A 26,010-nucleotide genomic window follows, 5' to 3' on the forward strand; every position below is an offset into this window, starting at 1 on the left:
CCAAAGTGCTAGAATTATAGGTGTGAGCCACTGTGCCCAGCCTATTTTGTTGTTCTTATACATCTAGCATATAAATCTATTTCCAGTAGCTGCAATTATGTGTTTTAATGGTAACTCCTAGCAAATTTAACTTTAATGTAAAACCTGGCGAGTTATAAAACCATGTCTATATGTCAGTTGACTTACCAGTTGTGGATCAGGCAAGGCAGATAGTTCTTAAAACCCAAAAGGCGGTTTATAACTTTAATACATTTAGTGAGCCTAGTATCTAACCTGCATAATTTAGTCCACCTATTTACATTTTGATGATATCTGCATTTTACTAATAATCTTTAAGGCTGTTTTTATTTCTCAAAGATTAAAATCACATGAACTAAAAGGTACCACAGCTGTTTTCTTCCCTTTATAATATAATTGATCCAAGCACTTTCCTTTCTTTAGGCCAATTAGTTAGAGCTCTTTTTATAGAGCTGTAACACTCAACACCGATATAGCTATACGGACAGGCAGACAGAAGAAGATTCAGTAGTTCCAAGACCTGTCATTTGCCAGTCTCTCTCTGATAATGTGAAGTAATTTCTGATACCCCCATGTCAAAAATGCCAGACAACACAATCCAAAACAGAACCCTAAATTAGGAGAGGGCTTTATCTGTTTCCAATTCCTGGGTTTCATGAAAAAAACAGAGTTTTTTGCAAAATGAGGTATCCGGCACCTCCTGGTTTTTCTAAGGAGTCCCAGGCTGTTAGAGCTTGAGTATCTGCTTTTAATTAAACTGACTTTTAGCCAGAGAAGTCTTTAATAAGGGTCTTTTAAATTTCTTAATACCTGACTTTAACTAGGCCTAATGGCTGATATTTCTGGCTTTCAAACTTTTCTAAGGTCTTAGAGAAAGGAAAATCCAAGGCAGTTCATGAAGGGGCAGGGAGCAAAAAAATTGCAAAGATCATGCAGCAATCAAACTGCATACAGATTCCTACAGATCTGTATGCATACAAATGCATACAAATACACTACAGATTCCTCAAGGGAATCAACAGAATTCCTTTCTCCACATTCCTAAAACTGGGTACTGTGGTCTGCAATAATACTCACCAGACCCATCATCACAGGCTATGTCACTAAAACTGACCGAAGCATTTTCCAGTTCACATTTTCCTGAAGATTTTACATTGTGAAATCCTTCTCTCCTTAGGAAGTTATACTTCTGGCACTTGAAATGCTGGAAGAACTTAGGGAAGAACTCATTCCCTAAGGCAGGATTGAACTCCTAGCATGGTGAGCCTAGAACAAAACATTGCCACGTGGCTGCAGGTCTTGCTTGCAAGGACATAAAACAAGATGGAGGCCCACTGCAAAGTTTGCCATGGAAATATGTGCAAAGTACACTAGATTGGCTACAGATTAAGACGAGCCTCACAAGTCCTTTTTCACAATTAAAATTCTACAGAGAATATAAACAGTGATCCTTATAATTCCTAGCTTAGTTTTTCTAAAAGAAAAAAAAAGCTCATTTAAAAGTCAACTTCTGACCTTGTGGAGAAAAGGAAAGAAAAAACCAGTTTAAAATGCCTGAGGAGGAACCTCTTACTCTTATGCAAGTGGTTCCTCCACCCAGGAGAAAGACTTAATCCCTGTCCTTGGGAATGGGACCTGCTGGCTGGAGGACGGGAAGGCTTCATGGATGCAAGGCAGGGAGTGCTGCCTGCCATTGGGCACCCTTGATTCATGCAACCCAGCCCTGGCAGGGAGGGGAGGGGGGTGGGAGCCACCGTTAGCCCTTCTGTTCCAAAAAAGAAAGGAAAATGCCCTGAAGACTGAGGCTGAGCTTCTCAACATCCAGGAGTGGTGGCGGTAGGGACATGGTTTCCCCTACCCTCAGAAGTCTGAGGATGAAAAGGCTTAGAAATGAGAGAGAAAGTGATTTGGTTTGCATCTCACCCTTTCTCAAGCCCCACCTTGGGTGCTAACCTGTGGTAGGACTTTCTCCTTGTTTCACCTAAAAACGGGGTCCTTGTTACAGGACCATGAGAGATTAGGCTCACAGGCTTTTTAAAGGGTGAGAATAATGGACAAAACGGAAAACAAAGGGAAACAGGGGCTCTCAGCAAAGAGAAAGTCTTGATAGCTAACTTCCCACCTCATAGATTGAATCCTAGACACCACCCTGGAACTGAGGAGGCCAGGCTCCTCCCTCTGGCAAACTGTGAACTTCCAGAGGCTCCACCCCATTGCACACTCCTCCCAGAGTACAGGCCAGTTGGAGGTTCTCTGGGATCTCTTTATACTTGGCTGTTTCATTCTTGAAATGATGCCAGTACACCAAGAGTTGGAGGGAGAAAGGGAAGAGCAGTTAGAATAAAGAATAAACAGAAGAGGAACAATTTCAGCAGCATTTTTCATTTTAAAAATCACTTCATACTATTTTATATTTTCCTTTCGCAAATATATAACTTTGTCAGAACCTCTTTTAGAAGCTTCTAAGTATTGAAAATATCTCTCCCAGTTATTTTTATTTTAGAGCTAGCTTTTTAAAATTGAGAGCACATGTAAACTAGTTGAGGTATTTTAAAAGTACACTATTTTGACCATTGTAATTTGGGGTCATCTTTAGTTATTTGTGACCAGTTTTCTAAATGTTAGCATGAAGAGGCACCAAAAGCATTAAATATAAATACAGCTGGTGTTTCTAATGGTGGGTCACTCTTTAAGGAAGAAGTCTAGGTTTTAGAGATATTGTTGTCCATAATTTTCATTTTCCTTCTGAATAACCAGAAACTTAGTGGGACACATAGAGGGTCTTTTGTTATTTTGGTCACTCAAGAACATTTTAGGACAATTGAACCAAGCTTCAGAATCTAATCAGTTTTTCAAATTACAAGTTTTTCACTTAAGCCACAAAGACTCACTTCCTCTTTTCAAAAACCAAAGTTTAAACTACAGAAAAGGTTGAAAAACTCCAACTAGTAGTTCAAAATAAAACCTTAACCTCAGAGAAAAATGAAAGTCACAGATCTGAGGTCAACAATCTCAAGAGAATTACAAATGAAACTCTTACCTTTTATAGAGCTTCATTCCAACCCCAGCGAGCTAAGAATGTATATGAGTTAAATAAAGTCTTAGTCCTCAATCAACCTGGGAGGATTCAGATCCCAGCAGCGGCATTACCAGAGAATCCTGCAGATTTCGGCAAGGTTGGGTGAAGGATGACTCATTGCATTGGTACCAAGGTGCCGATTGTTGGTAAAGTGCAGTGGGGATTTCTGGAGGTCTACTTCAGGTCCCATCTGGGGTGCCAAAATGTTACCCCTTAACTAACTACTTTCAGAAAATGTGATTCAGTATGGAGGTTCCTAAAGCTTGAGAATGGCTACATGGAAGCGTAGATAGAAGCTGCCCTGAATATATACTCTGATTAGCATCAGTTACAAGTAGATTTTAGAGGAAAGAAGACGCAGCTTCGAAGGTGTTTACCAGTAACTTATATTAAAATAACAAGCTATTGATTAGCTATATATTGTTCTTTGTATCACAAATTCCAGAAACAGGTAGATAATGGGTAAGGCAGCTAGTCAGGAACAAAAATGCCTGTAAACATGGCCCTTGGACGTGGGTACAGAGAAAGGAAGATGTGATTGAAGTCCCACACTCTTGTCTTACTGGGCCTGATAAGTTTTGCATACCTCACCTAGCTCAGTCTGCTCTGAGCTATTTTTCTTCTCTCAGTGATAAGTTTTATTTTACCTTGTGATGTTTGTATATAGATACAATTAAAATGGGAAAAGCATAGAAAAGAAAAATTAACATTTTACAATTTCATTTCAGTTGGAACTCTAATCATTTAGCAGAATTTTCTGTTATTTCACATCTCTTTAATTTGCTTTTGGAATTCATGCTCTGTTAATTGCTCTCTCCACATTTTTACTGGCACTGAGGCTTTCCAGATGTCCTATCTTTGTTTAAAATGTTAACATTGATTACTTTTCCTTTGACTTAGATTTGTGGTATTTTTTTACCATAAATTGTTTGGAATATCCTTGTTTAATTTTATGCAGTTACTTTAGAAACAATACAATGGTGATCACTAAAATAATGACATTTATCGAACCAAGCTGTTCCTGACTTACCATGGTCGTTCTTTGTATAGTTTAGCTGATTTTACTTTTACGCTTTTCTGCTACATTTTGAACATCTTCTCTTTTACCTCTTACTGAGTAGATACTTATTTTCTTGAGAAATCTGATTTTCCTTTTGTTCATTTATTGTTGCCTCTAATAAAACTCCATTTTTTCCCTTTTTTTGAAAAATTAGATGACAGAATCACTGTAGTCCCTTTGGTCTTAAATATGCTAGCACTTTTAAAAATAAATATTTCTAGACACTGGGCATGGTGGTTTATGCCTGTAATCCCAGCACTTTGGGAGGCCAAGGCAGGTGGACCACGAGGTCAGGAAATCAAGATCATCCTGGCTAACACGGTGAAGCCCCATCTCTGCTAAAAATACCAAAAATTAGCTGGGCGTGGTGGCATACACCTGTAGTCCCAGCTAATGGGGAGGCTGAGGCAGGAGAATCGCTTGAATCTGGGAGGTGGAGGTTACAGTGAGTCGAGATTGTGCCACTGTACTCCAGCCTGGGCAACGGAGCGAGACTCCGTCTTAAAAATAAATAAACAAACAAACAAACAAATAAATAAATAAATATTTTAAAATCTAAAATCATGATATAATATCATTAAAACAATCTTTCAAAATCAATTTACCTACCATTGTAATGGAGGTAGATTTCAGTTTTGCATATTCTGTATGCATATGCACATGTATCTTTTAACTAATTGTAATGGAATTATATACTCTTGGTGGTTTATTTTTCGCATGTAAAGCAAAATACTACCTCTACTAATAGAGGTCTAAATAAAAACAGAAATGTTATTCACCCACAATTCTTCCACCCCAGCAAAGGTGTCCCCTTTAATTTTTATATATACAAATGTACAATTTGTAAATTATGATTATTTGTACTTAATTTCTTTCTTAGTGGATGAGCTTCACTGGGAGTATATAGACTCTTAGAGCTTATTACCTTATGTTCTAGCAGTGGCATATTATTCCTTTCTGATTGAGGCTACCCATAAACTTATACCTGCATGGAGCTAGTTAAATACAGGAAGGCAAGGGGCATGGGTGGGGTGTGGCTGGTTTTTTCCCTTCTGTGCAGAAGCAGGCAAGGAGTACTGATGCTCTGTCTGTTGATAGGTCTCTCCGTTCCTCACTATGGAACCATTCCTGTTGGTGCCATTGTGAATACTCTTGTAAGAAAATGTTCTTTTCTCTCAGAGCGTGTCTTATCTACAAATTACCTATCTTTTCAACAGAAGATAATGGGACTGTTGCCTGAATGTATAGGCCCTTTCTTTCCTTCCTTCTTAATGTTACTATCTGCCTAAACATATAGGCTTCCCAAAACCTTGACTTTAAACTAGCATGTTGGACATAGCAATTTTATGAGGATAAAGGCTTTAATTTTCTTTAAAAACAGAAACATAATTCTTGTCAATGTGATTTTCCCCCACTAGGTAAATTATAGGTTCATTTTTGTGCTATGTTCTTAGACTATATGATATACATTACTTGAATCCAGAGGTGGATTAATTGTGACCTTGAGATGTTTATAATTTCTGAGTGCTTTTAACAAGAATGAGAGACAGTACTTAGTCTGATGGCTGAAGGTTCAGATACCTTTCTTTCAGTTAGCAGTTGAGAAAGTGCACTAGTCAAGTGAACAGTTTTCTGTATCCATTTTGTGGCAGATTATCATGATTATTGTGTATTTTGTAGCTTTTGAGCAGCTGACTCTGCTAACATCTTGGGGTAGTTTTCAAGTCTGAGAAGCAGAAATGATTTGCTTATAGTCCAGATAATAAGGCAAGAATATCATCTAGCCGGGAGAAAGTCAAGGAGTAGGAACTCCAGCATGAAACCTGGCTGAATATTCGTGGAGTGGCTGGAGTATGTGAACATTATCTTCTTTCATTGAGGGTTTCAGGGTATAATCATTTGAGAAAAAATTGTGTGATGAAACATTAGCGTAAGGAATTGTTTGGATTTATGGTCGCAAAATTAGGCATATTTCTTAATCACTAGAATCTATTGACAAATGGCCCCCACATGAGTATCAGTGATACTGAGTTGTTCGGACCGCATACACATCAGTTAGTGGGATTGAGTGCTGGGACTATTCCATGACATTTCAAGCTCTTCTGTATTTATTGTCAAAGGTACTTTATTCCCTCTTGTTCCCCCATCAAAAAGTTTTACAAGTAGTAAAGTGTGGTACTTCCCATAAAACAATGGAAATTAGATTAAGTATTGCTTCGTCATTTATTTAGAATATTTCTTTATCTTTGTGAAAATGACTGAATTTGATGAGTTTTTATTTTTTCCTTTAGGATCAGTTTATGAACCTCTTAAAAGCATTAATCTTCCAAGATCTGATAATGAAACTCTCTGGGATAAATTGGATCATTATTACAGAATTGGTGAGCAAAACCTGAGGAAAACATGTCCTTAGATAGCTGCCATTAGTAGTTCCTCTGCCCTAGTTAAGTCATGTACAGTATGTGGGTAATATGGTTCTGTCATTGGGATGTTGGGGTACTTTCAATGCTTAAGCAGCTCTATATTCCAATTGTATATTAATACCAGGACTATAAAAGGAATCTGGAAGATTATATCTGGCCCTTGAATAATTTAAAAATTGTCACCAATATCTTCTGTGTCTTTTAAATCTTCATAAACATTACCAGATTTGAGACCTTGAAGATGTTTTTGATTAATACACAAATATTTCACACAAGTATTAATTTGCTCATTTACCTAAAAATGGTTTCCAGATAGTCCTAAACTTTTTATATCCATTTCTAATTTGCTAAGGTACAAGAGATAATCACAGGTTAATATTATTAATATCAGAGCCCTGGTTTTTGTTTGTTTTATTTTGTTTTTCCAGGATCAGCCTTGCAAATTTTGTTCTCAATGTGAGTAAGCAGCTTTCAGATATGTGTATGTGGGACTCCTCTTTGTTTGTCAGACCATATATTAGAATGCCTATTAATCTTTTTGTCTGTTTATATTTTATGCCATTTACTTGTACTAGTATGGCTGAAAATATAAAATTTGATTTCTCTCCCCTTAAGATAACAGATTTTTTGTCTATTTCAACTTCATATGAAATCTCAATCTCACTTATTTTGGTCAAGATTCTTGCATCCATTAAGTTGCCTGTTTTATTATCTTTTTGGCAATAACTACCTAAAGAAAACTAACTATATATATTTTTTAATGTCAATTATGTATTTTAGACTTCTAGGACTAATTCTTTACACTGGGAAAAATAATAAATACCCTGGTTTTCTGGGTAAGATCAATTTAGTCTTAGAAAAACAGAAAGAAATTTACATTCTGTAATCTCTGTGACAGAACAGAGTATTTTTGACCTTTGAAAAACTATCCTAAAAGGTAGATAGCATAGCTGGATGTGATCTCTCATGCTTGTAATCATGGCACTTTAGGAGACCAAGATGGGAGGTCTCTTGAAACTAAGAGTTTGAGATCAGCCTGGGCAACATAACAAGCCCTCCATCTCTACAAAAAGTTTAAAGATTAGCCTGGCACGGTAGCAAGTGCCTGTAGACCCAGCTACTTAGAAGCTTAAGTTGGGAGAATCACTGAAGCCCAGGGCTTAGAGACCACAGTGAGCTTATGATCATGCTACTGCACTCCAGCCTGGGTTACAGAGTGAGACCCTGTCTCAAAACAAAAAAGTAGTTGCCAATCCAGATAAGGTTAATGTAATGTATTTTAGGAAAAACGTTACCCATTCATTTATAGTTAGATAACAATAAAATAGCTTTTCGTAAATGTAATTTTAGTGTATGTGTTTTCCTATTTTAGAGCTCATTTATAAAAATAATAAAGCATTAATTTCAGACTTATTTAAGTAAAATGTTCACAAAAAATTGTTTACTTGCTTCTGTGTTCATGTTATATATGGATGGAATTCCTTTTTAAAATGTTAAACATTCTCCTAACCTGTATAATAAAGTAAAATAAATACTGTACACTCCTCTGAAGACTAGGAACAATTTAGTCATTGGTGAAACACAGGATTCCGGCCTGTTCTGTGATCTTCCCCTCACCCTTCCTACATTGTTGATCATTTACTGTAGCAGTTGAGGTGCTTTGTGATTTCGCAAATGTATGCTACTCTTTCTTGTGCATTTGCTTTAAGTTTCCCTGTTGAACTGATTTTTAAAAAGTATTATACTTAGTGTTTTGGTTGATCATTTTTTCCCTCTGTACCTGATGTTGTACTAATAAGATTTCTAACACAAATTGACATTACCAGGGAAGTGCTAAAAGTTTTTTAAGTCCTAATTAGCTGAGTCCTTTCCTAAAATCTGGAAAGACTTCTTTATGTAGGGTGGATTCCCACTAAGGCTGGAGTAACATGAAGTTGTTTCCACATCTTCAGAAGTTTTATACTATAGCACGTTTAGAAACAAAATCGTCAGAAGTGGGATGAGGAAACCAAAGAAGACTAAAACATTTAGCCCAGGAAAAGTCACTGGCCGTGCAGTTCATTCTTTGTCTTGCCTTCAATTGCAGTCAAGTCAACATTGCTGCTATATCAAAGTCCAACTACAGGTCTCTTTCCCACTAAAACATGCGGTGGTGACCAGAAGGCCAAGATCCAGGACAGCCTATACTGTGCTGCTGGGGCCTGGGCTTTGGCTCTTGCATACAGGTGAGCTGGTGTATGTTCTCCTAGCAACTTCGAGGGTGGGTAGGAGGTTTTTGTAGGACCAAGACTAACAGCATCTATCTTTTGGCTCTGCCGCTGACTCCCTGTGTAACCTCTGACTGCCCACATCCCTTTTTAGGCCTCTAAACCTTTTCATTTTCTTTTCTTTTCTTTTTTTTGAGACAGGGTTGCCCAGGCTAGAGTAGAGTGACACAACCTTGGCTCACTGGAACCTCTTCCCCTTGGGTTCAAGCAATTCTTCTGCCTCAGCCTCCCTAGTAGCTGGGATTAGAGGCATGCACTACCACACTTGGCTAATTTTTGTACTTTTAGTAGAGACAGGGTTTTACCATGTTGGCCAGGCTGGTCTGGAACTCCTGACCTCAAGTGATCTGCCAGCCTCTGCCTCCTGAAGTGCTGGGATTACACATGTGAGCCACCATGCCCGACCTAAACTTTTTCATTTTTCTAAGAGTTAATATCGGACCAGTTCTAAGATTTTATGACTTTGTGACCAAAAATTTTTGTCTCTAGGTTTCTAAATCAGTATTAGTCATTAGTAGAATGAACTATCTGCCCACTCTCATTGACTTGATTAATTTCAATCATGGAGAGAACTGATGATGACTAAATTTTGCAGATGATAAAATTAGAGCCCAGAGTACTAACAAATTTGTTCAAAATGATGTAACTAGTTAATGATAGAAACAGGGTCAGAATTCTTTTCCCCTACCCAGTTTCCTGGTTTTATCACTGCACTTCAGTGAAGTATCTGTTATTAGGTCTGGTCATAAGTGAAATAATTGTATAAAGTAAAAAAAATAGTTTAACAGAACAAAATTTCTCTTTTATTTATCATATGTAGAAAGCACTGAATGTGGATGCTAACATGTAGTCAGTGGTAATACATTTTAACCATAATTAACATTAGTAAGATTAACTTTTTGAATATTAATTTTCTGAAAGTGACCCATATGTATGTTTCTGATTTAAAAATTGTATCTTCTACATGAACATGATTTATCTGTTTGAAATCACTGATGTGTTGAATTTTAAAAAGAAAGAAAACACGGAGATACTATGAAGTGGTCTTATTTAAGCACACTTGAATGCTGACATCACTAAAAGTATTTCCTTACGTATTCTAGGTAAGGACAATGTGGCTTTATTAAATGTAAAAGTGCTACTGATCTTAGGAGTACAGGGAGCATCAGTAGCACCTTCACCAATTGGTGAAGCCAGTAATGAGACAGACTGATGTTAGTTGCCGTTCCTGATTCGACACAATGGGAAATACACTTTGTGCTAACATCTTACCAAGTTATCTAACATGAGTCTACATATGAACAAGAAATAAGACAAAGCTGAATTGTGGCTATTAGACAACTTGTCTGGACTGTTTAAAAATGTCAGTATTATGGATGAATATATTAAAAGAGACGAAAGAAATACAACAGCTAAATACAATAGCATTTTGTTAGCATTTTTAAAATGTAATACATGCTTCTTAATTGGATCACACATTTAAAAAAATGCTATAAAGTATGTTTTTGGGATACTTCAATAAATTTGAGCCAAGACTAAGTATTAGATTGTATAGTATCAATATTAAATTCCTGAGGTACAATAATGGTATTCTGGTTATGTAGGCAACTCTCCTTGTTTTCTAGAGATACCTCTGAGTTGTGTAGAAGTGAAGGGTCATGATGTTTGTAGCTTACATTCAAACAGTGAAAAAAATATTATAGTTAGAGAATGCAAGCTAATGTTAACAATGGTTAATCTAAGTGAAGAGTTAAAGGCTTATTCATTATAGCATCCTTTTAACTTTTTTGTAGATTTGAAATTTTTCTAAATAAAATGTTTACAGGAAAATCGCTTTAACAAATACAAGAGCACATGCAGCATATGGACAAAAGTCAGATATTAACCTTTTCCCAAAGTGCTTCTAACATCAGAGACTTTAAAGTCCTTACTTTGCCAGACACACTATCTATGTAGAATCTGCCTTTATTAAAACACTTGTGTTCGACATCAAAGAGAAAAGTAATGTATAGAGCAAATTCATGCTAATTTTTGTACAATGCTAGCATGCAAAAGAAGGTATGATGTGCTAATGATGAACAACTTAGTTTTAACTGACATTCACTATACTATGTAAAAATAATAATCATTCTTCCCAATAGTGAACGGTATATGCAGTCTGTGGTTGAAGTGGGAGGTAATTATAGTATACTTTTTAAGGAGAGAGGTGATATTTTTTAATCATGTGAGAATGATCACCAGATATTTCAGTTAAGATTAAGTGACACAATAAATAAGTCACTTTTTTTTTTTAGTAGTGGGCAACTCTCATCCATCTTTGGAAAACTGGTCTATAATAAAAAATAACTTGTGGACAGAAGGAACATCTTAACATAGTTTAATAGTTAGATTTTAGCTGTTCTTTATTTTTAAAAGCAAGAGATGTAAAATATGGTCAATTGATTTTAAATTAAAACCAGAGAATATAAAACTTTATGCCAAAATACATCATGTATCATCCTGGATGTTGTTTAGTTGAAGGCAGCCTTAACTATGGCTAAATGCTTTCACTGACAGTATTAAACACACTGTAGAGCAAAGAAAGCCAGCACCTACCTTAGCCTGTGGCTGCTACTTAAATCCAAATGGCCATTGCATAACCTACAGGGATAGGTAATAAAAATTACATTTATTTTGTAACAGTGAATTTAAAACAATCTGTTGGTGGATTTTTTAACAATAGAAATATTCTTTAAAATTTCAGCCAAATCACTGTAGAAATCCTATATGCTATTTTTAAAAGGAGTTGGCTTACGTCCTTGAAAGAAGGAAAAATCTACCTAAGTTTCATCATAGGATTTTTTTTTATTGCAACATTTCTACTTTTGCTGAGAAAATGGAGTTTCACTGTGACAGAATTGGTAGATGTCACCAGAACACAGGATTAGCCAGATAGTTAAATACTTAATTATCAAAAGCTCTGCTTCCTTTTCAAATGCATTTCCAATTTGTTTCATGAGTTATCTCTCTCACCCAGGCGCATTGATGATGACAAGGGAAGGACCCATGAGCTGGAGCACTCAGCTATAAAATGCATGAGAGGAATTCTCTACTGCTATATGCGTCAGGCTGATAAGGTAAAACACTGTGGTGTGGACGGGAATTCTCCCATCATTCTGAAGGATTAATTTAACTAGTATAGCAATGGAATCTTCTGAAGAAGAATGTTCTTTACAAAGGGACAGCCACATCCTAGGGTGGCCTAGATAGGTTAAAACAGCCTCTGCCTTTCTAACCCAGGGTTTGAAATCCTGAAATAGAAGGAAGACCTTAAGCAAGAGGTGATTGAGAATTGTTATTTAGATTTGAATTTGTTTGTGTTTTGCATCTGGTGTTGCTTGATAAAGACCCAGTTTCTCAGGAACCTCACAATATCCATAATTTTAACCAATATTTTATTAGTTAAAGAAAATCCTTATCAGAATTACTTTTGGACATGTGAATTTCTCTGACTTAAGTGAACTTTAGTTTAAAAATATAACACTTGGCCGGGCGTGGTGGTTCACGCCTGTAATCCCAGCACTTCGGGAGGCTGAGGCGGGTGGATCATGAGGTAAAGAGATTGAGACCATCCTGGCCAACATGGTGAAGACCATCCTATACAACATGGTGAAACCCCATCTCTACTAAAAATATGAATATTAATATTAGCCAGGCGTGGTGACATGTGCCTGTGGTCCCAGCTACTTGGGAGGCTGAGGTGGAAGAATCGTTTGAACCCAGGAGGCAGAGGTTGCAGTGAGCTGAGATTGTGCCACGGCACTCCAGCCTGGCAACAGAGCAAGACTCCATCTCGAAAATATATATATATATACATTTTATTTATTTGCATACAAAGAGGCTAGGCTTAGAAAACAGCTTTACAGTGTTATGTGGAAATTAAAAATATATATATACATAACAACATTTTAAAAACTATAAAGCTCTATACAAATATAATGTGCTATTCCCTTACTTACCTACATCTTTGTGATCCCAGGTCCTAATATAGTAAGTGCCCATATGTGTACATCAATTCATCACGGGTCTCTAAGACCATCCACAGGTTTGATGCTTCGATAGGAGGACTCACATGACTCAACAGATGGTCTTAGTCATGGCTATGGTTTCTTACAAGGAGAGGAGACAAAGCATAATCAGCAAAGGTACATGGAACACAGTCTGGAGGAAGCCAGATGCCAGCATCTAGGAGTCTTCCCCAGTGGGGTCACACAGATACACATCATTCCCCCAGCAAATGATTGTGACTAATTATAACATGTGTAAAATGTCTATCAGGGAAGTTCAATAGCAACTTGAGGTTTTTGTAGCCCAAGGTTTTCATTGGTGGTTGGTCATGTAGGTATCCTCTGTCTAGCACTCACCAAAGTTCCAGATATCTGCAAGGAAACCAGGTGTGTAGTATCAACCACTCACTAAAGTTAATGTAAACACTTTAGGTATAGTGAGCCACTCTTCTGAGGGAATAATGGAAACACTTTCATAATCTGAGTGGCCATATATCAGCCAAGGGCCAATCTTACAAATAGTTCTTTCTGTATTTGGCAGTCTCTGGCCTACTATATTAACTCATTTCAGGACAATCAGCATAAACGAATGCACTGGTTTTCAGGCTGTTTCCAGCTGTGTGATGTTGGACAAGTTATTTAATTTCCATGTGCCTCTGTTTCTTTCATCTGTTAAATATGGAAACCAATAAAAGCTCCCTTATTAGGTTTTGTAAGGATTAAGAAATAACACACCTGTGCGAGTCAGTGTTTGTAAGAAAGTTGACTTGGCTCAATGAAGGTGAAGGCTGGTGTACTCTCTGGCTGAGGGGGGATTCCCAGGCCTCTCCAGTCTCCTGAGGGTGTACCACCTGCCCATCTCACCAGGGCAGTGCTGGGTAGGTAGAGCACCAGAACACATGTTGGGACCTGAAAGATGGTGACCTATGCCTGGGTCAGGGTGAAGCCAGAGGAATCTAGTGGAGGTTCATAGTGGTCCTGACATGTAAATCAATCGGTCATCCGACCTGGACATAGGGGCAAAAGACTGATGGAACCATCTAGTAGCTTGTTCCCTCTGAGGTTTCCCTCAGGATGGCTGGCACACTCCCAAAACCCACCCCATGTGGTTTCATCTGGTAAAGCAAATGGTTGGAGGTTTTAGGATCCAAAGGAGCTCCACGTATTCTCACACTTTAAATGGGAAAGAAACCCAGCTTGCTGGCACATGGAGCCAGGTGTGGAACGCAAATGCCTAGTGGGCCACTTCTGGTAAGCAGACCTTGCGCTGCAGGATGAAGCAAATGCCAGGTTAAGGTGCCCAATGCCCACACACTCATCAGACCCCAGTAAAGGTGTACAGCAGGAGGGTGGCCATGGAAGTTGGAATGGGTGGAGGTGGGGAGGGGCGGAGAATGTGTAGAGAGTACATGGTGTCTCCCTGCATACCACACTGAACACCTGATCTCGTCTGATCTCAGAAGCTAAGCAGGGTCGGACCTAGTCAGTACTCGGGTGAAAGAGAGCACATGGCACTAGGGCTGGTGCCAGGTGAACGTACAATCAATTTTTGTGTGATTATCATTAGTATTATTCCCTCACCCTTCTAGACCACATTTCAGATGCGTTTCTAACTTCTATATTTTATCAGAGATGCACACGAGTAACTATGAAGGCAGTTTTGATCACTTAATATTTTGCTTTTTTTTAATCATACGAACATATTGTTTTAATTTACACTTGAAAATAGTAGGCCAGGCATGGTGGCTCACACCTAAAATCGCAGCACTTTGAGAGGCTGAGATGGGCAGATTGCTTGAAACCGGAGTTTGAGACCAGGCTGGCAAACATGGTGAGACCCTGTCTCTTACTAAAAATATAAAAATTAGCCAGGTTTGGTGGTGCGCACCCATAATCCTAGCTGCTCAGGAGGTTGAGGCAGAAGAATCACTTGAACCCTGGAGGAGGAGGTTGCAGTGAGCCGAGATCACTCCATTGCTTTCCAGCATGGGCAACAGAGGGGAAACTGTCTGAAAAAAAAGGAATAAAAAAAAGTGATAGCACATTTTTTCCTTAAGGACTGTATTTCAAGTCAAACTGTAAAAAGAAAGTCATTACTATTCTGCCACCAGAACATGGTAACAAGAAACTGTTCTAGAGAAAAAGTATATTTACTCATAAGCTAATAATAGAGACATATGAAAAACTTGTAATTTGTCTACCGAGATTTCACTTTACAAATGAGTATTACAAAGGTTTTTCAGATTGAAATAAAGTAGTATGTCACAGATTGACATACTGGAATTAAAAGAGTGTGTCATGTTATATTGATATAATTGTGATATAAGTTAATTTTTTCCTAAGTATAAGATGTTATTGTTTTTTTCATTTGTATCATTACATGAATGCATAATGTCTTGATGAATTCAACTTTTCTCTCTAGGACACGTTGTGAAAATCGTGGATTTCATGGTTTGCCAAACAAGTTGACAAAGTAGAATTATCAAAAGGAAGTCTAATAATGTATTAGCTTAAGACAGGGATGTCCAATCTTTTGGCTTCCTAGGGCCACATGGGAAGAAGAATTGTCTTGGGCCACACATAAAATACACTAACTCCAACTGTAGCTGATGAGGTAAAAAACAAAACATCATTCTCAGCAAGCTGACGAAAGAACGGAAAACCAAACACCGTATGTTATCACTCATAGGCGGGTGTTGAACAATTAGAACACTTGGACACAGGGAGGGGAATATCACACACATGTGGTCAGTAGGGGCAGCTAGGGTAGGGACAGCGGGGGTGGGGAGAGTGGGGAGGGATAATGAGGGTAGAAATACCAGATACAGCTGATGGGGGGATGAAGGCAGCAAACCACCTTGCCATGTGTGTACCTATGCAACAATCCTGCTGCATGATCTGCACGTGTACCCCAGAACCTAAAGTACAATAAAAAAGAAAAAGAAAAAGTGAATAATTATTAGGAAAATGAAACATTTTTTGTATCACTGTTTTGCACAGTCTCTACTATAATAAATCATTTATTTCCAGAAAAAAAAATTGCAAAAAATTTCTTAAAATGTTTTGAGAAAGTTTACAAATTTGTACTGAGCTACATTCAGAGCTGTCATGGACTATGGCTTGGACAAGCTTAGATTAAGGTTTCTTCCTTGTGGCATGGTTAGCCATTTTATTTTTGTTGTTGTTCGGTTGGCTCTTTGAGACAGGGTCTCTCTCTGTCTCCCAGGCTGGAAAGCAATGGTGTAATCACAGCTCACTGCTGTCTTGACCTCCCAGGCTCAGTCAGTTCCTAAGTACTCCTCAGTACTAAGTAGTACTTAGTACTCAGCCTCCTAAGTAGCTTGGGCTACAGGCATGCACCAACACACCCAGCTAATTTTTGTATTTTTTTGTAGAGACACGGTTTCTCTATGCTTCCACAAGCTGGTCTTGAACTTCCGGGCTCAAGCAATTTTTCCTCCTAAGTCTCCCAAAATGCAAGGATTACAGGTGTGAGCCACCATACCCCACCAACTTAAGCTCTCTTAAGTTCCTTAAATTATAAAGGATTATCGGTTTTTTTTATATGTAGCTATGATGTAGATCATTAGTGCTTGGCCATTAGCCAATTGTTAATGGCCTTGCCTGAGTTTCTTACTTAACCTTACTAACCAGTCATCATAATTGTAATGTTTTCTTTTAATATAGTTTGAGTGTGACCTAAGGTTGTTTCTGTTTTTAATTTTAAAAATAAAGGGCCAGGCATGGTGGCTCATACATGTAATCCTAGCACTTTGGGAGGTCAAGGTGGGCAGATTGCCTGAGCTCAGGAGTTCGAGACCAGCCTGGGCAACATGGTAAAACCCTGCCTCAACTAAAATACAAAAAAAAAAAAAACAATAGCTGGGTGTGGTGATGGGTGCCTATAGTCCCAGCTACTGGAGGGGCTGAGGCAGGAGAATTGCTTGAACCCGGGAGACGGAAGTTGTAGTGAGGCAAAATAGAGCCACTGCACTCCAGCCTGGGTGACAGAATGAGACTCTGTCTCCAAAATTAAAAAAAAAAATAGAGACAGGGTCTCACTATATTGCCCAAGCTGGTCTTGAACTCCTGGGCTTAACCATCCTCCTCCTCCGCCTCCCAAAGTGCTAGGATTACATGCATGAGCCACCATGCCTGGCTGAGTTAAGCTATCTTAAATTCTTTAAATTATAAAGAATCCTCTGTAGTTATGATATAGACAATAATATAAATGTGAATTGTAAGGAGAATATTATTCTAGTGCATGTGAGTGTGAGGGACTGACTCAGGGAGACTGAAGCATGTGCTCAGCTCAAAGCCTTCCACCATACCTTCACACCTTATTGGTGTTTGCCTTTCTTTTCTTCCAGTCTTGGCCATTTCCTTTACAATACTGTTGCAAGAGGGAATATGAACGTATCGTAAAATATGAAATATTTCTCTCTTGGTCCTCCTTAAAACTAAAGCAAAGCACATTTGTATTGTTCATTCACTGTTTGACCTCTAGCTTCATGTTCTTTGTCTTTTGAAGTAAAATCATGACCTAGACAGTCTCCCTTCTCCACTTCTATTGATTTCTCATCATAAAACACACTTCCTGATGTATTTTCTAAAAATACTAGCTCTGAGATATTTTAAGTTTATTATGAATTTGAGTGAATACATAGACTTTCCTTGATTTATTTACAGAATTTAGAGCTGTCTGTTTTCTGTGTTTTATTGTCTTGACACTTACCATAATGCCTGCATATTAGTGTCAGCTATGTTTTACCTCTTAGTGTGCACATACCTATTCTCTTATTTATTCTCTATTATAATTCTGCTTACAGAGAGGCATTCAGAGTTTTTCAGAGCTGATTCAATCTGCAGTTAGTTTGGAGAGTAGACATTTGCTTTATAATAGGCTATACATTTTGCTCTATTTAACTATCTACTTAAATTTTTTGTTTAAAATGCTAAATTGTTTCTGATTAATGAGAAATCATTAAAATTTTATAAAATTTATTTTTCCAGGATTCCCTTATGAGAAGATTTTTTTCCTTGAAATGCATGTTTTAAGGCTATAAGTTAAAAATGGATGACAAAATACTCAATTACCTTTTCCCAAATGATAAACTGTTTATTCCTAATTATAAAAGTTTTCACAAAAAATCTAAGCAAAATACAAGTGGAAGAGGCATTATTCTAGATTTATTTTAGTCTAGAAAATTTTGCTTTAATTATTATCTTTATTTTTACTTGCCAGATGCCAGAGTCATATAAAATACTAATTAGCATCCTCTTGTTTTTGACTTTTTTCAAGAGAACTTTTTCTTTGTAATTGACATACAGCATGCCCCACTAATCTTCAAAGCTTATACTTTGGACCTCATTTTTTTCTGAAAATTTAAATTACTTGTCTTTTAATGGCTTTAAAACTCAAAATGCACTTATATAATCCCCCATTTGAGCATCTTTAATCATTTAGCAGTTGCTTTTCCCCTGACATAGTGATTGAATATAAATTGTCTTATTGGATCCTTGCATGTCTTCCAGACAAATGACAAACACTACCTTGTTAACTGCAGCAGTTACTTTATTAAAGTGATAAACCTTATCCTTTTAGAGCTATATCAAGTGGTTAAAATGTGTTTTGCTTCAACTTTACCTATTTTTGTATAGGAGCTCAGAATAATACTCAGGATTTTGAGATAATAAAAGAGTGACTACATGGGTTTCTGTTTGTACTGCCAGCAGTTTCAGATATTGCGAAAGGATAGCTGTCTTCTCTGAACACCGGATGGCTTCGTCACTTTATCAATAGAGAGCATACATGCCCAATAGAACTTTTTATGATGATAGAAATGTTCCTTATTACTTTTGAGCAATGCAGTACCCAATAGAACTTTTTATGATGATAAAAATGTTCTTTATTACTTTTGAGCAATACAGTACCCATAGTGACACATGGCTATTGATTTCATAAAATGTGGTCATTGTGACTGAGGAGCTTAATTTTTAATTTTATTTAATTTTAATTAATAGTAATTTAATTTTAATTAGTCCATGTAGCTAGTGGCTACCATGTTGTACAGCATTGCTTCTGGAAGCTTACAAGATAGTGGGACTCTACAGGAAAACTTTGTCTACGCTCAACACTTCTGACATCAAATGTATGCATTTTCCACACCAAGCAGTTCTCAAATTTGAGACACCAACTGGGTATTACACAGCTTATTGCAATTCTTCCAATAGTGACCTGGAGTTAAAACAGATCTTACAGGTTAAGACTCAGTCCGACAAGACTACCCCCCCACTCCAGACACTGATTATAAGTAGTGGATCTCCTGGTTACCCACAGTTCTCTCTGACCTGGCTACAATAATTCCTCAGCTTCAATAATTTGTCTTCAACAGCTCACAGATCTTGGGAGACACTTTATTTACTATTACCAGTTCATTTTTAAGGATATAAACTGTTACATGTAAATTTTTGATGCCGCAAAACAAGTAGCACTTGAATATAAATTTTCTCTCAGCAAGGCAACTTAACTTTCTGCAGAAAGGGTACACTCGCCAGCAGTTTGCCATGAGAGTAAACTGAACAAAGGACACAGTGCCATTTGTACCCATTTATATCTAACACATCTGCTCTACTACTGTGTTCTAATTCCATTGGCTGGAACTGGACCTCACAGGCTAGGCTGCACCCAGTTGGCTAACAGCTTAAAACTTTCCTAAATAGGTAAAGGCAGAGGAGAACAAAGGGAAAAAGGAAGTAACTTGGGGAAGTCTTAGAGAGGCAAAACTACTTCCAAATAAGGAAGAGGAATAAGCTATGATCTAAGACTTGCCTGGGCTTGTACAAGCATATCAGGGCAAATATCTAGATTGAAGTGTAAAAACTAAGAACACTGGATATGCTTATTTCTTTATTATGACTAACAGCTATTCAGGAGTATTAGCAAAAGGTCTAGAGTAAATTAACTTTTAAAGAAGCTATTATTTATAATGAACTGAGAGGAAAGCTTTGAAGAGGATCTTTTATTTATTTTTATTTTCTACATAATCAAACACCAGATAAAGTGGTAGAAGGTGCAGAAGTTCCCAAGCACAGGAGCGTTTGTCCCTGTGGAGTCTGGGGTGAACCACACCCTCCTGGCATGCCGGATGTGTTCAGTGACTAAGAAGCCCTCCAGACACCATCATCTAGGTTTCTTACAGCAATCATGTGATATAGGCATGATTGATTAAATCATTTGCCAGCTTTCCCTTTCTACACTTGCCAGCTTTCCCTTTCTACACTTCCCCTGAAGTAAGGTGTGGGAGTAAGGAGCTGAAAGTTCCAACCCTCTAATCACTTGGTTGGTTCCTCTGTCAATCAGCCCCCCATCTTGAAGCTATCCCAGGACCTATCAAGAGTGACATTATTAGCAAAAATTCAAGTATGGTTGAAAAAGACTTATATGAACAAAAGATGTTCTTTTTACCCCTGTTGCTCAATAAATTCTAAGGGTTCTTGGAGTCCTGTGCCCAGAACTAGTAAGGTAGACCAAATGTGTATTATACAATATCATAGGGAGATACACACAACTAGTAAAAGTACAAAACAGGAAAAAAAATTGAGTGACAACTACACTGATGTGGGAGTCCAGAGGAAGGAATTTTGGTGAGGGTTCAAAATGTATAAAAGAAGATTTTCTTAATATGGTATTCTAAGGATAGGAAGAATTTTTTTTTTTTTTTTGAGACGGAGTATCGCTCTTGTTACCCAGGCTGGAGTGCAATGGTGCGATCTCAGCTCACCGCAACCTCCGCCTCCTGGGTTCAGGCAATTCTCCTGCCTCAGCCTCCTGAGTAGCTGGGATTACAGGCACTCGCCACCATGCCCAGCTAATTTGTTGTATTTTTAGTAGAGACGTGGTTTCACCATGTTGACCAGGATGGTCTCGATCTGTGGACCTCGTGATCCACCCGCCTCGGCCTCCCAAAGTGCTGGGATTACAGGCTTGAGCCACCGCGCCCGGCCGCGAATAGGAAGAATTTTTAAAGATGGAGAAGAAAGCGCAGTTCTATATAGTTTTGTAGTGAATTGAAACAAGGAAAGATTGCAACCACTTAGGTATTATCATCACTTATGTCTCTTATTTCTCTTTAAAAGAGAAGTAAATCATTGCCTTTACCTAAAGCTATATGTCTTTCAATTCATTTTGTTTTTTGTTCCTATTTATCTCAGACTTCCAGGAATTAGCACAGCACTTGTCACATAATTGACATCCGTAAATGTTTGCCATGTTGAATTGAACAGGCCCTAAAGAGGTGGGTGGGTTTTTTGGTCCCCAGAGTTTTTCTGTTGGATTATTTGGGTATTTACTTATTTTAAAATGGTAAAAGTTAATGCCTAGCTAATAAATAATGGTGTAGCCTATGTTCTCTTAGAATTAGTGCTTTAGTAATGAGAGTACAGTATATGTGGAAGGGTAAATGAAAGCATGTTAACAGTAGCATACAAAAATTTGTGAGCCTTAGAGAAAGAAATAATATTTGAATTTTGGACACTTATTGAACTAGAATTGGCCTGTGATACTTTTTCATTATGAGTGTCATGTAGGCATTTCCAAATAGCACCACAGTGGAATACAATCACTGAAATCCTGTCTCACAACATAAAGCATCATTTTACTCTACAATTTAGATGCAAAACACTGCAAAAGCCATTGCTACCACATTAACATGCTCCATACTACACCTGAGTTGCTATACATGTAAAACATCAATTGAGAATCATGTTAACTCTATTAAGTTAGACGTTATGAACTTTTTGTATTCTTTCTTTAGAAAAGGTAACATTTCTGCTTTGTTCCATCCTCTGCCTTAGCTTTGTTCATTAAAAAGTATCATGAAAAATAATTTATAATCTATAGTCTTGGGTGAGTTTGTGAATTACTAATGTTGTTTAAATTTTATTTTTCATTCTAGGTCCAGCAGTTTAAGCAGGATCCACGCCCAACAACATGTCTTCACTCTGTTTTCAATGTGCATACAGGAGATGAATTGCTCTCCTATGAGGAATACGGTCATCTTCAGGTAAAAAGAAATTATAAATTTTATTTTCCTTGTATTCTGTAGCATAAAACAGTGATCCCCAACCTTTTTGGCACCAGGACCAGTTTTGTGGAAAACAATTTTTCCACGGATGTCATAGGGACTGGATGGTTTGGGGATGAAACTGTTCCACCTCAGATAATTAGGCATTAGATTCTCATAAAGAGAGCACAACTTGGATCCCTAGCATATACAGCTCACTATAGGGTTTGTGCTCCTATTAGAATCTAATGCCACTGCTGATCTGACAGGAAGCAGAGCTCAGGCGGTAATGCTCACTCACCACCACTCACCTCCTGCTGTGCAGCCCAGTCTCTAACAGAACATGAACTGGTAGCAATCTGTGGCCCAGCGGTGGGAGAGCCCTGTTATCGAAGATTTGAGGCTGTTTAAAAATAATTTTTAAATTAGATTTTATAAATTGTTCAAAATAGAGGTATAAAATCAACCCTGAAATGGAGAAGAAAGTGAAATGCCGGCTGCCAGGGCTGAGTTAATTGTTGCGATTAAACATTAAATCCAACTGAATTATTGGTCCTCAAGCAAAAAGGGTAAATGGATAGATTGCAATATTATTTCTGTGCAAAAGAAGGAAGCTTACAATTCTTTTGGTGACAAAAGTTTGTATATGTTATTAAATTTAGAAGAATTTCAACATTTAGGAACTAGGGGAAAAGAGACAGTTGACAGTGGTATAATAGCAAATTAGTTTTGTTACACAGCAGTTCATTTCTTTCTTTTTTTTTTTTTTTGAGATGGAATCTCATCTCACTCTGTCACCCAGGCTGGAGTGCAGTGGTACAATCTTGGCTCACTGCAACCCTGCCTCCTGAGTTCAAGCGATTTCTCCTGCCTCAGCCTCCTAGGTAGCTGGGACTGTAGGTGCATGCCACCACGCCTGGCTAATTTTTTGTATCTTTAGAAGACAGGGGGTTTCACCATGTTAGCCAGGATGGTCTCTATCTCCTGATGTCATGATCCACCCACTTCAGCCTCCCAAAGTGCTGGGATTATAGGAGTGAGCCGCCATACCCAACTAGCAGTTCATTTCTTAATGTAGAAGCCTTCAATAAAGTTAAAAAATGCCCCTGAAATGTAAATCCAAAAGGTATTTCTGAAGTTCATAAATTTTGTCTTTTATAATAAATTTTATACCTATGATTAGAACACACTATGAGGTTTGTATTTTGTTTTCATTTTTTCCCCTCTCACATCTGTGTATTGTTTTTTAGCTGGACATTTTTTTATCTTGTTTCTAGGATACAAATATATTCTATTTATCTTTAATCAATTTTCTGCTCATGATTTGATTCTCTGTCTTTGGGATAGAATACTTACTATTCATATATTCCTTACTAAATTAAGAGTATCTCCTTTTTATAGGCCCTCTCTAGAGATCTGAAATGTCTTACTTTAGTATGTCTTCTCTAAACACAGAAAGTGCAGTGCTCTCATTTCTATGCAGCAGAAACTCTTGTACTTATTTGTAAACAGTTCCTTGGAGAATTAGAGTTATATGAATATGTAGTTTCTCAACCTTAACCTTATAAGTATAACATAATCAGATTTTATTTGCTTTGCCTTGATAAATATGTCTACTATCAGAAATAGGGTTTTTCAGAAGATAACAGCTCATTTATTTTTGCATTCCAGAATGCAGCTCAATACTTCACACATAGTTGGCCTTAGATAAATTTTGGTCAACCTGTTATGTGGCAGGCCACTTACAACTTGCCACGTACTATTTTTGTATTCCAGAATGCAGCTCAACACTTCACACATAGTTGGCCTTAGATAAATTTTGGTCAACCTGTTATGTGGCAGGCCACTTACAACTTGCCACGTACTGACATTTTCTCACAGAAGCATCTCAAAAGTCAGAGCAGAGAGCTCTTAGAGGTGTTCCTGTAAAAGGCTGCCCATAGGAATGAAATTTCTTTGAAGTCATTTTTGACAGGCTAGTGTCAGTGTTGTAAGAGAACATCTGGGGGAGCCTGGCAGAGGGATGAAACCCTTCTCACCATGCAGCCATGATTTAAAAATAGTCACTAAAAAGTTAGTGGAAGTCTAAAAAACCCAAAACCAGAATACTGCATCTTCCTGTATAGCCCACTTGGACCTTGACAAGACCCTGACACCCAATGGACTCTGAGTGCTAGGAAGTCAGGAGACACCCAGGATCAGCCTTCTTCCTGAGCGGGCCTCCAGCAGCGGCAGGTCCTGGGCTGCTTTGCCCAAGGCTTCCAGGGCACCAATAAGTTTCTGCCCCAATTTTCCATCTGTTACTCAGTTGGGCTGGAGGAGAGTCATGGGAGACATAGCCACTCTGGCTGTTAGAGGGTAATAATCTATATTAGAATTCTGTGGAAACAAAATCATACCTTGCTTTCTCTTTGTTTGTAACTCAGGTTTACAGTTTCCTGGCTGAGTAAAGTTTTTCACTGCCTTTTTTTCCTTATTATTTAATAACAGTTTTATTGAAAGATAATTCACATAACATGTAATTCACCTGTTTAACATATATTATTTGATGGGTTTTTCAAAGTACATTCAAACTTTTTCAACCATTATCACTACCAATTTTAGAACATTGTCATCACTCCACAGAGAAACGTGTACCCATTAGGGTGCAAAAAAAAACCCTTGTATTCCCTGTTTTCTCCAAAACCCCCCAGCTCTAGGCAGCAACCAGTCTTTCTATCCCTATGGATTTGCCTACTCTTGGCATTTCATATACATGGAATCATAGAATTCATAATCTTTTTTGACTGGCTTTTTAAATTTAGCATTGTGTTTTCAAGGTATATTGGTCAGGATTCTCCAAGGGGACAGAACCAATAGGATGGAGAGAAGGACAGAGAGAGAGAGGGAGGGAGGGAAGAAGAGGTTAGAGGAATTGACCCACACAGTTTGGGAGGCTGAGAAGTCCCACAAGAGGCCATCTGCAATCTGGAGAAGCAAGGATGCTGCTAATGTGGCTTGGTCCACATCTGAAAGCCTCAGAACCATACAAGCCAGTGGTTTAACTTTCTGTTGGAGAATGAAGGCCCGAAAGCCCACCGGGCCACTGAAGGAAGCCCTGGAGACAAAAGCTGGATAACCTGAAGTTATGATGTCCAAAAGCAGGAGAAGAAAGGCATATGAGTGCAAGAATTCACCCTTCCTCTGCCTTTTTGTTCTGTCTGGGTGGCCCCCAGTCAATTGGGTGGTGCCTGCCCACCTTGTGGGCGGATCTTCCTCAGTCAGCCAGCTCACATGGCAGCTTCCTCCAGGAACATCCTCACTGATGTACCCAGAAATAATGCTTTTCCAACTGTCTAGGTATCCCTTTATTCAGTCAAGTTGACATCTAGAATTAACTACACAAGGGTTGTCCCTGTTATGGTATGTATGTTTCCTGCTTCTTTACCTGAGACAATTCACAGGTCCCATTCAGGATTCTGTGAGTATCCTTTCTGTTAAAATGGATATTATTATTTTCGTTGTTGTTGTTTAGATAATAAAATATCTATTTTTAATCACTAGAATAATACTTCCTTTGTTCATAAAACTAATTTATTCATAAACATGTTTTAAAATGTATGCTATACCATTAACATTAATATGTTCCTGCAGTTGTTAACAGAAATTCTGTATTTGCTGAATATAAGGCTGTTTTCAAGACGCACTGACTATCGTTTCTGGTGTACTGGCATCATCATAATGTCTTGCTTGCCAAATAACTTTTTCATTTACATATATTTGAGATGGATAGACATTTATACTGCTTGTGGGGCAACACTATTCCAAAGTAGAAGTACTTTAGACACAACACTTGAAAATAAATCTTAAAAATCAAATGATTTTTTTTTTTCAAAGTCCTTTTTGCCATGTAAGGAAAACAAATGATGTAGAAACAGTTGTTAACAGTTTTATTTGAAGCCATTTCCCTAATCCAGTGTTATCCATTTCAGTGAATTTGAAGATTTAGAATTTTACATACAAAGCTGGGATTTTATTATGAACTAAATTCACAGCACCTTTATTTCACAGTA

General features: G+C 37.8%; 1 protein-coding gene across 19 annotated transcripts in view; it reads left to right on the plus strand.

The window, feature by feature from the left end:
* Positions 1-26,010, plus strand: part of PHKB (phosphorylase kinase regulatory subunit beta) — a 247,382-nt gene that overhangs the window by 34,564 nt on the left and 186,808 nt on the right. For 15 of the 19 annotated variants that reach the window (XM_035282686.3, XM_035282687.3, XM_078358167.1 and 12 more), the window contains 4 exons: positions 6,449-6,538; positions 8,667-8,805; positions 11,864-11,963; positions 21,851-21,958. In XM_035282686.3, coding sequence (XP_035138577.2) covers positions 6,449-6,538; positions 8,667-8,805; positions 11,864-11,963; positions 21,851-21,958 — 437 coding nt within the window. The remainder of the gene's footprint in view (positions 1-6,448; positions 6,539-8,666; positions 8,806-11,863; positions 11,964-21,850; positions 21,959-26,010) is intronic. The other 4 variants (XM_078358169.1, XM_035282690.3, XM_078358171.1 and 1 more) reach the window with 2 other exon arrangements.

This window comes from Callithrix jacchus, chromosome 20, assembly GCF_049354715.1.
Source record: "Callithrix jacchus isolate 240 chromosome 20, calJac240_pri, whole genome shotgun sequence".
NCBI lineage: Eukaryota > Metazoa > Chordata > Mammalia > Primates > Cebidae > Callithrix > Callithrix jacchus.